The 17,141-nt window shown below is 42.2% G+C and overlaps 1 protein-coding gene across 1 annotated transcript in view; it reads right to left on the bottom strand.

The window, feature by feature from the left end:
* zswim7 (zinc finger, SWIM-type containing 7) overlaps positions 1-17,141 on the bottom strand; it is a 31,160-nt gene that overhangs the window by 3,209 nt on the left and 10,810 nt on the right. Inside the window, exon 5 of the mRNA XM_053618285.1 lies at positions 922-1,026. Coding sequence (XP_053474260.1) covers positions 922-1,026 — 105 coding nt within the window. The remainder of the gene's footprint in view (positions 1-921; positions 1,027-17,141) is intronic.

The raw sequence follows: 17,141 nt of genomic DNA, 5'->3' as shown, positions 1-17,141 counted from the left end.
ATATACCAGCTTTACCACAAACCATTTTCTGCTACAGCGTTACGCAAATATAGATGTCAGTGTTCATCGTTATTTATTTATTTGGATTTCAGGCTGTGATGGGGGGAACATGCTCTTCTGGACTTGTGTTCTCACACAGACTGTCTAATTTTAGCCCGTGGGTCTCTCAGGGGCTTCTCAGACCGGGGCTGATTAAACTGCTATTCTGCAGTGAAAGACATGGAGGTCTCCCCTTGAATCCAGGCCTAACGATCAAAGATCAGATTTCCAGAGAACAGCGCAAGACAAACCACGAGTATCACCTGAGCGTCCTCCGGCTATGTCGGGAAGTCACGGACAGACTGAAAAAGAAGAAGAGGGAAAAAAAACCCTCTTGCACTGCCTCGAGTGCATTCTTTCAGAAGAAGCTCTCGCTGGCTTTTCATGCAAGGATTTGCATCGATGGGAATGAGTTCATTCCTTGCACATGGATGTTAACTGAACCGTTATCACGACGACAATCGGGACACTCACAGTTTCCTAACTGAACCCAAAAAAACAAGATGGATTTGTGCCTCCAGATTCTGGTTCAATATTTGATCAAAATGTCAATTATTTTAAAAGATATACACAAGTTGCTTTCTTTTATTTCCTTACAGGACGGTTTTTTGTTGTTGTTTTTTTTTTTGCATGGTATAAACACACACGCAGGACACACTGGGAAAGTTCACCTGAATGGATTTAAAGGAATACTATCCGCCTTGTTCGGCGGATTCTGATTTATTTGTGTATGAATGTCTTTGTTCCAATTTGACTGTTGGTGTAAACACAGCTGGTGACACTTTGACCTCGTGTTGCTTAAACTGTGGTTTTTCGATATGTGTAAAAAGACCTAATGAGAGACGAAACACGATGGCGAGAAAAACAGAGAAGTGAACTCACCACCAGACTTTCATTTCTCCTAAGCACAGAGAAAGCGAAGGCTGGACAGGGGCAATAATGACACGACGTGTGGCAAGTGTACAGGCGTCCTGATCCACCCAGTACCTGTTTGAGACAGACATGACGAAGTGAGTTTTCTGGAACTAAAACCCGTTTCCTCTTCTCAAACTGAAGTACAGTTAGGAAACTAGCTAAGCGTGGTAAAGTATTATTGAACGGATTAGGATTACATACACCACACTCGGAGGATGAACCTCCACATACCACATACGTGAACCTCACACAAGCTGATGATGATCTAGTGTTGCTTTGATTCACAGGACCACAGTTCAGACCGCCGGTTTTCACCAGAGCATTCGTTTAACTGGCTCCTTATTTAGCCAGCATGATCCTTGCAGGAAGACAGCCAAGACAAAAATATTCCCATGAAACATACTTATGGTCTCTTGCACTATAGGTGTTGAAGTATGTTGTAGGCAAATAAAAAAAAAAAAAGCCCCAGCTACAACCGACAGGATTTCCCTCAGCACCACACATACTGTATAGTACCATATATGCATATGTGTAATAATAATAATAATAGTAATAATAATAATACCTTGGATTTATATAGCGCTTTTCTAGACACTCAAAGCGCTTTACATAGTATGGGGAGGAATCTCCTCAACACCACCAGTGTGTAGCGTCCTCCTGGAGGATGCGACTGCAGCCATAGTGCGCCAGAACACCCACCACACACCAGATATTAGTGGAGAGGAGAGAGTGATGTAGCCAATTCAGAGATAGGGATTATCAGGGGGTCTTGATATAAGGGCCAATGGGGGAATTTCGACAGTAGGGTTATACCCCTACTCTTTTACGATAAGTGTCCTGGGATTTTTAATGACCACCGAGAGTCAGGATCTCGGTTTAACGTCTCATCCGAAAGACGGTGCTGTTTTTACAGTATAGTGTCGCCGCCACTCTACTGGGGGGCATTTGGACCCACACAGACCACAGGGTGAGCGCCCCCTGCTGGCCTCACTAATACCCCCTTCCAGCAACAACCTTGGTTTTCCCCAGGAGGTCTCTCATCCAGGTTCAGTGGGAAACCAGGCGAGAGCTGCAGCGAGATATGGCTCTGGTGTATCTATTTATTAATCTAATGTGCTATATACAAACCATAATCATTTCAAACTGCATCGTTACATGGAAGAGAGAAGAGCATGTGGTTTATATATACACTGTCACCTGGATCCCAGGAACACTGCGTCCAACTGAAACACAATCCACCCAAATACCACCGCCGACAAAAGACATGAAACCAAACCTGCGCTTGTTCACTGCCTTACAGAACACAAGCCCTCCAGCACACTGAGAGACTTTAGGATTGGGGTGTGTGTGTGTGTGTGTGTGTGTGTGTGTGCTGCACCGTACAGCATTTCCACAACGCAGTCAGGGAAGCTCAGCAGCTGATCAAATACGCCCAAGACGTAATCTCGTACAGTTCTCACAGCAGAGCGGAGCTGAAAACTTACAAGACCTCAACTGTTCCCTTAAGGGCCGAGTGTAGCATGAGGCTAATGATTCAGTAATGACAGAAAAACAAAGTATAACATAAACAGTTATGTGTCTGTAGCAGGATCATAAAGCAAATATAGCCGAGAGAACATAAAATACCGCATGAAATGACATTGCTGTCGATGTAAAATAAGACCTGAAATGGAGTTGAACATGTATTCACATTTTCCACTCTAGCTCTGCCAAAACAGAGCTTTAAAATCACCAAGGCACTGATGGATGGTTCGGCTTTTAAATGAAATGAAATTTGTGTTGGGGGTGGGGGGATTATTGGGGGGGGGCACTCTTGATAACTGTGGGAAAAAAAATAACAACATAAACCATAAACTCCATCAGAATCAACATCGAGTAAAGGTCCGGTACCGAACACAGCGCGCGCTTTATATGGAGTAAAGGTCCGGTACCGAACACAGGGTGCGCTTTAAATGGAGTAAAGGTCCGGTAACGAACACAGCGCGCGCTTTATATGGAGTAAAGGTCCGGTACCGAACACAGCGCGCGCTTTATATGGAGTAAAGGTCCGGTACCGAACACAGCGCGCGCTTTAAATGGAGTAAAGGTCCGGTACCGAACACAGCGCGCGCTTTATATGGAGTAAAGGTCCGGTAACGAACACAGCGCGCGCTTCATATGGAGTAAAGGTCCGGTACCGAACACAGCGCGCGCTTCATATGGAGTAAAGGTCCAGTACCGAACACAGTGCGTGCTTTATAATAAATTATTAAATTTGCAGCATCTGCAAAGCAAACGCTGCTCGGACACAAACACACTCCATTATCCAGCCAAACACCTTCAAGTTCACTAGCCATGTTAAATTACCCCTCCACTTCCTCGACCAAAAAAAAAAAAAAAGCCAGCGACACTTCGTTGCAGGTGATTCAGTGGTGGAGTAATTGGACCTGTGGAGAGGGCCGTGTCGTCACTCATACATGATTGGTGGAGGTGATAAACCACGGTTGGCTGTTAGTTGCTTCATGGTCAGCAGTGCACAAAGATTTAACACGGAGTCCAGAACAAAACATTCCTCTCATCAATCCTACTTTTCTATTTTAATGTGTTTCACTCTTCACTTGCTGCCTAATATGTCCCTCCCCCTTGACAAGTGCCAGTGTAAAGAGATAATCTTTACAGATAATCTTTACAGCGTTTCTCACGTCACTGAGAGGTAAACTAAACAGCGTTTTCACTCGGTTTTGGCAGGTCTGTCTGAAAATGTTCCAGTTTCTCTGTAACAGGTAGCAACTTCTTACTTCATGCCCTCTCATGTTTCATCCCCAACCTAGCACGTACATGAAACGCTGAGTTAAAGCTTCATGTAAACTTCTGTTTTGAGAGCTTTGTTTCAGAGCCTGAGCTCCGACTGATCAACATGACCTTCTGAATAAAGAATTTTACCACTTCTACAGATTTTGTGGGCTGAAGTCCTCCTGTTAAACCACTTCCTGCCCTTATTACACCGCTTCCTGTTTTAGTGTGCAGAAATGTTTCCATCCCTGAAGCAAGCAAAAGGAGGAAAATTTGGTGGCTGTGGATCAGGTGGTAGAGCGGGTTGTCCACTAATCGTAGGGGTGGTGGTTCGATTCCCGACCCACGTGACTCCACATGCCGAAGTGTCCTTGGGCAAGACGCTGAACCCCAAGTTGCTCCCGATGGCAAGCTAGCGCCTTGCATGGCAGCTCTGCTACTATTGGTGTGTGAGTGCGAGTGTGTGTGTGAGAATGGGTGAATGAGACGCAGTGTAAAGCGCTTTGGACCCGATAAGGTTAAAAAAAGCGCTATATAAGTGCAGACCAGAACAAAATTTCCATTGACTTCTGTTATGCTAACATTCAAGAACAGGAAGCAGGTATCAGTATCACACTATCTGTTGTAGGTGTAGCTGCCTAACACTAAACTATATATACTATGAGTGCTCTATTATTTTGACAAGTATATTTAACAAAGTTTATGGTTTCAGACATATCCATGGACAAACATGTATTTGCTAAACAGATTAGTCTGCGTTCAAGTTCACTTTTCCCCCGCAGGCAATGGCGAAACCGCTATTTAGGTTTGTCCAAATTTAAAATTTGCTTAAAAACTGATGAAGAGGAACCCTACTACTGACTGGATTTTAATCATAAAGGTATCCTGTAACAGGTTCTATCCACAAGCACTCCAACGTCGTCTTGGTCTTGGTCCAGCAGCCGGAAGGGGATTCCACAGAAATCAATTACATCTCACCGTGATCCAAACATGCTCCAGGCCTGAAAGGGAACTTGGCTTCAGTCCTGCCGTGTAGAAATACTCTCGGCTCCCTCGTGGGAGCTTTTTTTTTTTTTTTTTTTTTTAAAAAAACAAACAACAACAAAAAAAAGGGACTCCAGCAAAGTCGACCTTATAAAGGGGCGACGAATAATCCATCATCAGACAGTGCAAATGCCCTGATCGTCCTCATGGGAGTGTCTCACTGTGGGTCTGTGGGAAGATGGAGGACTTATGCAGGAGGGATTCATACAGTTTTGCTATAAGTGGCGGGATCATGATGATCTCCGAGTCTCTCCAAACCAAATGAATTCCATTCCCTTCTCGCCCTCCATAAAATTGTTAATGGTCCCATTCAGTGTTTCCTTTTCCTGAGCACGCTCTTTACATCAGCGAGCATGACTAAAGGATGTGAGGCAATGCGAGGACTACGTCAGTGCAGAGAGGCCTATACAGAGGAAAGCAAAGGGACTGACCAGACGCCACCTCTCACGTGTCCGTGTCCTCCGATTCCAAAAGCAAACCTGCCAGATCTCTAAAATCCCTGATCTGAAGATTTAATAAGAAAACGACCTGCACAAACAGGATTATCAGAAATACTCCTTCACACGAGCGAATAATGATTGGAAGTTGCATTTGAATGGAGGTGTTCAGGGTAACGCTTGCGCAAGAGTGTTTATTACCAAGACAAAAGCACTTCACACCACATTAGAGAAAATAAAAAGGAACGGAGATGAGCCGTACCATCTGCTTCAATTACAAATACAACTCCCGTTACGTGCTTGGAACGAAGCTCGAATCTACATTAGTAGTGGTAGACGAGCTTTAAAGAGGAAGGATGTGAAAAATTGGCAAAGACGTCTTCCTAGAAGTGCCAGCAACGTCAACTGAAACTTACAATGTAAACAAACAAATAAACTGAGCAGCAAATCTCAAGAGAACCGAACCGTAAGTCCTTGAAGAGAAGGGATTTGAGTGGAAAACGGAAAAGATACGAGCGGCCACAGTCGCCACGTATACGCGTGAGAACTTCACAGGACATTTCTTACACTCAGAGTTTCGGTCTGTGAGTTCGGAGATCATTGACCCTGGTGTTTCCTCATCACGTGTACTGCTTATAATGTACGGCAGAGCAAAGCTACAGAGGGTCTGAAGCCGGAGAAGCTAACATTACCACGGATGAGAAAAAACTCGAACAGAGCGTGAGGACGGCCGACTCGAGCAAGCAGAGCAGTGTTTATTAAAAATGAATGCAAGGTGGCGTGAGTTTGCTCACACACACACACAAACGTACATGCAAGTTAACGAGTCATGGATTAAAGTTTCTAAAAAGTCATTTGTAATCTCCTATTAGTATTCAGACCATTTGAGAATATACAGCAGGTTTGGACGGTATTCAGAGCCCTTCAGGTTTGGTACATTTTATTGTTATAGATTTCATTTAAATATGGCTGAAATTGACGTTTTATAGCTCCTCAAAACAACCCACAATAACAACAAAGGAAACAGTAATTATTAACCCTTTCGAGCAGTATGAAGGCGTTCCGTTACGCCGATGGAATGGAAATCGACTTTTCAGACATTTATCATCGGTATAAATAAATGAATTCTGTCATCACCGCAAGTCTGTTATAAGATTAGTCAGGACACGGTTGGGTTTCTGTGTCTAGAGTATGGTAACTCTGGACCCGTTTACAAAACGCATAACCGTTGCTACGGTTACGCCCGTCATCTACTCTACTCCGGCGTTTTCCACCCTTGAGAACGGAGACGTTTGGAAACGCCGAGGACCCCGTTTTAGCTTGAAAACTCCAGGCTGGCGTCTCAGTGTAAACAGACCCAAACGAAGACTTTTGGAAACGACGGCATGGCTCCGCCCACATTCGCCCCCTCATTGGGTCTTCTGGATCATTGCGTATCCTTCCCTGATTCGTCAAGTCCCTACCGTATGACCGTTACGCTACCTTGATCGTATACACGACAACACGGAGACTGAACCGCAAGCTTCGCTGGCTTTGTCGTCATTCTTAGCAGCCATTGTGCAGTTCAATTCTGTATTTTGTAATACTGCAGCTGCCTACATGCGCAAGAGGCGAGCTATGATTAGAGAAATCGGCAGCAAATCTTATTTCAAGCGGCGTAAGCCCTACGTCAAACGGCGGTTTGGACTTGCAACCAACTTCCTGTTTACACTTGTATGTGCAATATGCATGAATGGGCATGTGACCTGCGCTTTCGGTCGTGTAGTGCGGATCGTTTCTGAAACACAGCGGAAACGCCAGTGTGGATGAAGATCGTCTTCATTTTAAAACACCGTTGTAAAACCAAAAGGCACTAGTGTACACAGGGCCCAAGTGTTTAGCTGCTGGTGAGCGCCTCTCCACGACAACATTGGTACAGAGATAAAACGGACTGCAGAACCAAAGCTTATTTGACAGTAAAACACCACTTTCACATCACCCCTTTTTTCTTTGCTGTCAAATGCAATTGGATAAATTAAACGGTATTATACAACTGTAAGGTCGAATGCTTGAATCTGATTGGTGGCGGTCGATACTCCAGTGACACTCCACTTGCAGGATTTGCCTCAACCCACCCCTCAGCGTTCATTGTTTTCAAACATCACTAACATGTCCCTATTTGAAGAGCGATACATTTCCACCGGACTTCTCTCCATTTCCTCAGCCACCTCCTCAGCAGCCGATGGTGCAACACGGCCACCTCATTAGTCCGGTGAAAAGATCAGCACGTAATCTGAAAGCAGCCGGTGTGACAAACACCAGGTATTATCTGCCAGAAGTCAAAGGCCAGCTAATTCATTAGTGTCAGTGTGCTAACGGACTTAAATGATGTGCTGCTGCCGGTTACAGACGCTCACCCTAACGTGGGAAAGTGAGGAAGGTCTTTAAAAGACCAGTGCTGAGGAAAGCTTTCGAAGCGTTAAAGCTCAGCATGCAGCCTTGTTTTCCACGTGCTCTTTCTCACGTCCGCGACTACGTCAGATGGCGACGATAATAGGAATCCTGATTCCGTCGAATTTGGGCTAATTAATTCCCGACTCCGGCACGGAGAGGAACACTGCTTTCCTGTTTCGGGCAATTTAACATGGATGCTGGGCTCGTGAGATATGGCTTCCTCTGAAGTTCTGGCCTAGTGTTCAAATGAAAGAAGATAAGCATAATAAACTTTAGGGTTAGTGACCGTTAGTACACAGTGGGGTCTGAGGTCATGTTGAAAATCTGGGAATTTTTCTCATTTAAAACCAAAATAAAGAGATGTTTAATATCTTGAATATTCAATAGATTTCAAGTGTAGGTTAATTCGCGACAGCTCAAGTTGTATAAAAAAGGTTTCCATGTACCTCGAGTCTTATCTTTATGCTTCAGACAGATGTTATCCGTCGTCGACTTTAATAATAGCCTAACACACAGATGCACACTAACACACAAAGTAAAGAAGGAAGAAATATGTCGAAATTCTGGAATTCAATTAACAGATCTTGTATGGTAGCACTTCTTGTATTGTTGTCTGCTTGATATATCGCTTTGCTTGTATCTTTTCTCATTTGTAAGTCGCTTTGGATAAAAGCGTCTGCTAAGTGAATAAATGTAAATGTAAATTAGAGACTACAGAGACAGGAAAGACGAGAAACATAAGTAATACAGATATGAACCTCTACTAGCCTGATGGGGAATTTTATTTTATTTAACGTAATTTAGCGCATTGCACATTTTATTTGTTCACCTTTACATCTGATGGCATGGAATTTCCTTGTGATGTGTTACTTCCTGTTATCACTCGCATTACAGCAGCTATAAACAGCTGTTCTCTCACCCACTTCTATTTTTATTTCTCGAAAATAAATGCAGCTCTGGTTGTCGAGAAACCGAAGGCACGACAGGTTCTTTCCTGAAAGCGCCTCCATCAGATACTTCTGCCAGTGAGATTTGAGAATTCAACAGCGCTACGATATATATGCAGCCTTTTTTCAGTCACTTCACTGCAGTCTTTATTGCTAACATGAGCTAGTTTGATAGGGTTTATGAAAAGGAAGTCACATTAATGATGTTTGTTTAAATAAATAAAAAAAACACACACACACGCACAACAATACCGAATAAAACGAACAAAACCTTCGTGAAACAGAACGTTTTCGTCAATCGCACATGCTCGGCTTTCAACATCGCAGCACTTCCTACGTTTCTGCTGTCTGTTTGCTAGTCAGCGTGGACTTGTGAGATCTGGCTTGTCAACTCGGTCATAAACTAAAAGGTCATCCGTGTTATCTATTACTATCTATTATTTACTACACACATATCTTGACACGTTATCGATACTATTCAATACGTCATCATATCAGTATATCATACCAGCAACTTCCTTCTTTTATCACGACTAGAAACTGTTATATTAGGGCAAGTGTAGCAGACTCTGGAGTCCATTGCCCAGTCGAGTACAATAACAGAGATAATATTCAAACAGACATGAAAATGTGCTCTGTATGTTTACTTCACGATTGTAGTGAATAAAAAGATCCCCAATGTACACCAGCATCGTCCATCGAGTCGATCGTCTGTTGCTACGGGGCATGATATTTCAGATCTAAACCTACTCAACAGAACTAAAAAATAATGGCCCCCCCCCCTTGCATCACCCCCAAACAAAGTGTATTAATATTAAAGGCAAGTGTAAGTAGCTTCATCTTCTCGTCTAACAGCATCCCATCAACCTTAAGCATAATCAACCAGGATCAGCTGAATGTTGATCCCGCCTATAGCCTCTAATTTTCATGTCCATGGGAAGGTCAGAGTGAAATAAAGGGTACAGGCAGAGGGCAGCGGGAACGCAATGAGATTGGGACGCGGGCACAGCTGCATGCTGCCCCAGGGGCAGCTTGTTATTAGGCTCACTGATCCTCATACAGGATGACAAGTGAAATGAGATATTAATGAAATCTCTTCCCCTCAGAGTCCGAGACATGTGGGAGGAGACGCGGCCCTGAATGAGAGGAAACGTGCTGTGTGGCTCCCTAAAAATATTCCATTATTCTGAGTGAAAAGGGTCTAAATATAAATACTGCTGGGTACAGCGTGTGCACACACTGCTTATCGGCACGCGTGCTTTAACGTGTACAAGTGCTTTTCATTCTCATATCGGAATCAGACAAGTTCTCGAAACGTGAGCGTTGACTGAATGATCAGTATTACTCACTGAAGTGTTGACTTCCATGCCCTAAACGTGTCTGGTTTGAAAGTTCATACGCCCACAAGGTATATACGAATGTCTGCACTGGTCCGTCGAGCGCACAAGTTGAAAGATGAAGCACACAGGCAAAGGCAAGTTCAACAACACGTTTCCCACCATGAGCTAATTTGTGCAACGCGCCACCATGTACACCTGTTCCTAATCAAATCCAAAACACACTTATTGCAAGCAATTTGCGCTGGAAAGCAGAGCAGTGAAAGTAATAGAAATACTATTCACGTGATCTTCAAATGACCAGACCAAGGAATAAACAGGCAATGGAAATACCAAAATATTCAAGACGAGCATCGAATTCCTCTTTTAAAAGTCTGATCTTTTACTGAAGATCTAGCGTGGAGGAAACTGGATTAGCGCTTCACGTCAATGCTACCCTGCCCTGTGAGGCAACATATAGGTGAAGAGAACAAGAGTGCCCAAATTTCAAAATGCTCATATTTTTTTTTCATACATTGAACAAATAAATGTTTTGAAAGCAGGATCAATTTTACACTAATGATTACTTCACACACAGAAATTTCGTTTAAACGCGGTTTGACAATTACAGAGGTCACTATATAGCTTCTAAAAATATATATATATATCTCAGACAGTAATTCATGAAAGGCTCAAGCACTAATTATATGCTTATTACCACAATATTGGCCTCTGACTTATAATATTGTAAGGCCACAGAGCTACAGGGCATTACTATGCATTTTTAATAAGCGGAAATGTAAAGCTTCCCAGCTTTTAAACATATCCTCAGTATAGGTTCAGGGAAGGTCACTTCAGCTCTGCCCCTTCCCCTTGCTTTCTCAATGTAATAGTTACGAAATACGTGAAAATCAGCAGGTGAAAAATGTTGGATTTAGACATTAACGACAACGTTAACAAATAGTGTGAGGATAAGAAACGTTCCATGATGTCTGCGGTAAATGTCCTCTGTAAATCTTTACCGTATATTACGGTTAGAGCAACGTTTTTTTTTTTTAAATAAATAATAAATTACTTCATATGCACACAGAAAATGGCACATTGTGTTCATGAATCCAGATTCTATAAATATGCAAACAGAAAACACTCCATGTGAAGGGGAAACACCTTGTCCCTGGTGGACACCAGTCAACCTATGTCCCTATCCTTACCTATCGTCACAAACACTTGGTAGTCAACAAAAGACTACAAGTACAGGGGGTGGAAATGAGGTTCCTCCTCAGAGTAGAACCTCTGCTTCTCCGAATCAAGAGGGTCCCCTTGGTCCCAAGGTAATAAGGATGTCCCCTTGGTCAGCTCACGCTAGAGCTGTATCAAGCACGTCCCACTGGACGGAGACCCAGGACCTGCTGGAGCGTTTCTCTCTCTCAACGTCTCAAATTTAATTTCCCCAATTGGGAATTTCCTCGTAAAAGACGTGTCTTTGGGAGACTTCAACTCGATTAATTTACACTCATTTCTACTGCTTTGAAAAGCAAATCCATCCCTGTATCTTACTGTTTACTTTATCCAAATCTAATTACAGGCTAAAGGCTAATATTTAACTAGGCCTCTCTATCTGACTAAGCAGGCAACCATTAATGAAAAAACAGCCAGTCTGGCTAGGCCGAGATGATTTTATTTCAGCGCAATGATTTGAAAGAAACCTCAATTTACATACACATTAAAATAAGACGTCATTATCTTATTGCAACCGTTACCAAACTATTCACGTGATCAGGTAAACAGAATAATATATCATCTTAGGTCGGGTCAAATCCATTTATCAGGTTACTACTACGTTCAAATAGCGGTACATTTTTAGGATGTGGCTAATTTTGTTTCGTTCTTGCAGTCAGGGCAGTCAGAAATGTTGGTCAGAGAGACAAGTTCCCACTTCTGATCATTTGTATTGACGTCTAAACGGTACATTTCTATTGGCAGACAGGGTCAGGAAATATCATAATCTAATATCCTGCTATATGTGACACACATATGCATAGCAGGACCATCTGGTCTGCCCAAAATAGCAGCTCTCAGTTTACTGATAGTTATCTTACCTAGAATTTAACTCCAAGGGGAAACCACTGGTTACAATGCTTTTGTATATAGCTTCATTGGAATTTTAGTCCTGAGAAAAAATTTGAATTTTAATCCTAGTCCAAGAATGGCCTTCATCTCATCCTGTTGTACAAAAGTGCATGTCTGGTCCTCATTTGGTTATATCAGTCAGTGGTAACATAGGAACCTCAAGTACACTCACAGGAATAAGAAGACTGAGACTCCTACGTTTACACTTACGGCATTTTGTCAGACACCCTTATCCAGAGCACCATTTATCTTATTTATACAACTGAACAGTTGAGCGTTCATGACCTTGTTCAATGGCCCAACAGTGGCAGCATGGCAGCACTGGGATTTGAACTCACAACCTTCCATTCAGTAGGCCAGCGTCTTAACCACTGAGCTACCGCAGCCCTTAAGTTCTACGAGTTCTCTTGCAACCACCCATCTGAGATCAGTTTAACTGCATTCTATGCTTGTGTCTGATCTGTTCATTTCAATAGTCTCGTAATTATTTACGGTGGCTTGGCGGTTAAGGCTCTGGGTTACTGATCGGAAGGTCGGAGGTTCGAGCCCCAGCACTGCCAAGCTGCCACTGTTGGGCCCTTGAGCAAGGCCCTTAACCCTCTCTGCTCCAGGGGGTGCTGTATCATGGCTGACCCTGCACTCTGACCCCAACCTCCTAACATGCTGGGGTATGTGAAGAAAAGAATTTCACTGTGCTTATGTATACGTGACCAATAAAAGACTCATTATCATTAGAATTTCCGCCTTCAACTTATCGCCTGCATATTTTTTGGTATATTGCATAATAACCTTATGTAACATATTCCTTCTTGTTCTTCTTTACAGGTACCTCTAACAGCCAACTATAAAAGGCTGCTCCTTGCATGTTTAAATGAAACTTCTGGTTGTTTCATAGAATAAATGCTTAGTATTAAAAGCCTCTGAGACTGGGTTATAGAAATAAATGCTTAAAGATTTTTGAAGTGAAAAGAAGAAACAATTTTTTAAAGAAAATAAAATATTACTGCAAAAGTTAATGCACAGTTACTTTAAATTTGATCACGTTAAAAATCTGGGGTGAAACGAAACAGTAACTGTGGCATGTGCAAAACATCAGTACTTAGTAACAACCCCTTTGGCAGATATCACAGCTAGCAAACACTTTACGTAGCCAGCCAGGAGTCTTTCTATTCCAGTTGAATGAATTTTCACCCACTCTTTCCTGCTGAACGCTTCTACCTCCGAGATATTATTGGGCAGTCTTGAATACATACTGTAGCATGTTTAAGATCTAGCTATATGTATTCAGTGATGTTCAAGTCAGGGGACTGCGAGGGCTATTCCAAAAGTTTCAGCTAGCATTTCTTGAAGTAGCTGATGGTAGATTTTGAGGTATGTTTTAGATTTTTTCTACTTCAGTTTCTTGATTGACTGGGTCACATTTGCTTCCAGAATTTGCCATTGTTTACTGGAAACCATTCTTCAATTTTTGCCTGGGCCACTGGCTGCGGCACAACCCCAAAGCATTCTGGATCCAACCCCATGCTTAACAGTTGGCAAGGTGTTCTTTTCATCAGAAGCTGCTCCTTTTTCTCCAAACATACCTTTGGTGATTGTGGCCAAAGAACACAATTTTAACTTGATCAGACCACGGCACTTCTAGATCACAGGAAAGCTTTTCTTCTGATGACTCCTCCGTGCAGTAAAACAGTGCACCACAACTCCTGTGCCAGACAAACCTTCCAGCAGGTCATTAGTGTCATGTGTATGGGGGTTTTGCTTTGCCTTTCTGTCCAGGATACTGGAAGCTGTATCTGAAAGGTTTCTTGGTCTTCTGGATCTTGTCTTGACTTTCAGAGTTCTCCTTATCTGCCTTTTCTTAATGGCATTTCGAACAGTGGAACAGTGTGAGCTGCAAGCACTTCGTTATCTTTATATAGACTTCCTCTACTTTACAGGCATCATTTAGCTTCATTTTTAGATCCTCATTCAGCTGCTTAAAGGAGTCTGTGGGTGATGAGTTTTAGCACAAGCTTTGTAAATAAAAGAATTTATTACATAATTGTTATTCCTAAATACAATTCTTGACCTGCCTAAGAAGTCCTAATGAGTCGATCAGTTAATTAAGCTCTGAGTCTTTACAACTGGAAGGGTGTCCAAAGGTGTTTTTTTTTTTTTGAAGATTTTCTTTTTCTATTGCTTACGTTAATTAAATATAAAGTAACTGTGCATCAACATTTGCAGATAAAACATGTAATTCAGCCAGGGGTAGAGGGATGGGTACCGAAACCCGGTATTAGACTGGCAGTGGTGCTAAATTATGAAAGTATAGATAAGCTCTGGCGCCATCGGTTCTGCTTTCGGTACTGGAGAAATTAAGAAAATATATTATTGATACATAAACGTTATCTTGCACATTTTATCTCACCAAGCATTCTCACCAAGTTGCGATAATATTAAGGCATTCATCTGCGTATTCATTATTCACAATAAGGCCGTCTGTCGCCCGCAACAGCGAGCGCGCACACAACACGAAAGCTTAATACACAGGGTCATGATGGCAGCGAGAACCAAACGCTGAAAAGTGTGGTTTCACTTCACTAGAGTTGATGCGGACAACGCCCGTTGCCACAAGTGCAACAAGATTTTTGCTTGTCAGGGTGGAAACACAAGCAATCTGTCAAAGCAACTTTCAAAAGCGCATTATGTGCAGACAGAGAAATGCAAAGTTTTCGACTGCCTAGCTAACTCGTGTCTATTTGCCCCATCTAGGTCAGGTACGCATGCTAGCAGTCTTCCCAAATAACAATGACATATATTCATCGCATAATCGAGGACTCTCGCTGCATCGAAACAACGTTCCTCTCAGACATCGATCCTGCACCTTTTTTGCTCATTAAAGTCATGTTGAATCAACTCGCCATTTAAAATCAATGTAAAATCGCTAATCGGTTTGCTTACCTTACGTTGAAAATATGCGGATTTCATTCGGGTGAAACGATCTTACGCATTCAACATATTTTCTACTTGTTTTTAAAATCCCAAATAAAGAAATAAATCAGTATGTAAACATCTCGGCTACTAAATGCACATCACTTTCCGTTACTTTACAAATAGCCTGCATATAAATCTTGAGTATTTTTTTCTGCAGTATATAAATCTTAAACACTTAAAAATGCCTCCACACTGGTGCATTTACAAATAGACGTATGATGATAAACTTTGAATGAGAAATGAATTTGTAATGATGAAACGCACACACCTTATTGTTCCAAAGCTGTATAACTTTTAAGCCCACACAGAGTTAACTAAATCATGTGAACACGAGTTCATGATCAAACATAAACATTACCCACAGCTGATTGTTTAACTGCGTTTCGTAACTTTTTTTTTTCTTTTTTTTAAAGCTGCAGCTACAATGAACCAACCCACTCCTCCGAATACCCCTGGTCCAAGTCAAAGACAAGCCCAAAGTTTACTGTGAAGGATGAGGAGGATACAATGTATTGTGGCATCTATCATAGAGAAGGCGTGGGAGAACCTCTCCTGGTGATATCAAGCCTTCCTGCATGAGGCCACAGCAATGGACCCCAGATTTAAAGGGAGGTCAGTCAGTGATGCAACGTGGGACAGATTGAGGAAGAAAGCTGTTGACAATGTGACAGGACCAACAACAGGGCTGTCAGACGAACAGACAGACACAGAGCACCAGCGAAAGGAGGAGGAGTCTGAAGGAGAAGGTGAGGAAATGGAGGAGACAATTCCTCCATTGTACAAAAAAAAGGAGTGCCTTGGAGGAGCTGTTCTCGGAGGAGGACAGGAAATTGAGGTTGACGATCCAACAGGATATCTCAGCCCTCACCCTCAGTGAACGTGTTGAGGTTGGGCTCTACAAAAGCCTGCCTCCCATTCCTATGGCTGAAGCTCCTGTGCTGTGGTGGTGGGAGAAGAGAGCTATTCTGCCCCTCCTAACAAACACTGCAACAAGCTACCTCTGTGCTCAAGCCTCCTCCACCCCTAGTGACAGGGTGTTTTCAACTCAAGGGAACACATTAAGCCAGGAGCGGTCCCGTCTTCTGCCAGAATAGGCAAACATCTTGCTTAAATGCTTAAGATGCTTAAAAACCGTTAGTCCTTTTGCAGCCTACCTGCATGCCCCACCCGTGCTGCTCTATACCACTGTATGTTCTTTTACAGGAAAATATTGTTCATTTCATGTGTTTTACATTCATTTGTTTTGTTTGTATAATAGTTATTTGTTCAAACATGGCTGTTTCTTTCACTATATAGAATTATTTTATTCATTTTACATTTCAAAAAATAAAGCAAATATTAATTATGTTCTCAATGTTTCTTTTTTCACAAAAAAAAAAAAAAAAAAAACACAACACAAAGTACCGGTAAGTATACCGTTAAAGTACCGGATCGCTAAGCAGTATCGGTAAGAGTAGTAATACCGTTAAAACCTTAACGATATCCATCCCTAGCCAGAGGTGTCCCAACATTTTACATACACCTGTATATTAACCAGAGAACTCGCAGGAAGATCATTTTGTTCCGTAATTATTTACTTAATAAAATCAACACAACTATTTCCGACACTGGTGTTAAGTTAGCAGAGCGTTTACTTGCAGTATACCCACCACTATAGCGTTTATTACATAGAGAATTGTAATGCTGTGTCTCAATACTTACAGGATAAAAACTCACAGTGAAACGTCTGTTTCTAGTTCTTTAAAGGAGTACAAAAAGCGAATTCCAGAAATTAGTACTGTTTTCTGCAGTGAATCACGCTTTTCCTTGTTGAACGGCCAACTTTCACACACAGTTAACACATCCAACAGCTTTGAACATGGAATTCACCATTTTGTTGGCGAAAATGAAGTCAGAAAGAACATCTCTCATTTTGGCCGATGAGTAAAGGTTGACTTTTAAAATAAACAAAAGAGATTAGATCATTGCATTTCTTATAACAGCCCATTCTTCGCACTTATTGTCTATTTTTTTTTTTTCCATGTGAAAGTCCACCAGTGGGCGTTTAGGGGAAATCTGTCTCACTGACCACTGAATGCCAAGCACAATATAAAAAAAATAAAAAACAAGTGGGGTGGGAAAAAAATTGTGGATGG

Source organism: Ictalurus furcatus, chromosome 28, assembly GCF_023375685.1.
Source record: "Ictalurus furcatus strain D&B chromosome 28, Billie_1.0, whole genome shotgun sequence".
NCBI lineage: Eukaryota > Metazoa > Chordata > Actinopteri > Siluriformes > Ictaluridae > Ictalurus > Ictalurus furcatus.
This window is presented reverse-complemented; position numbering and strand designations above follow the sequence as displayed.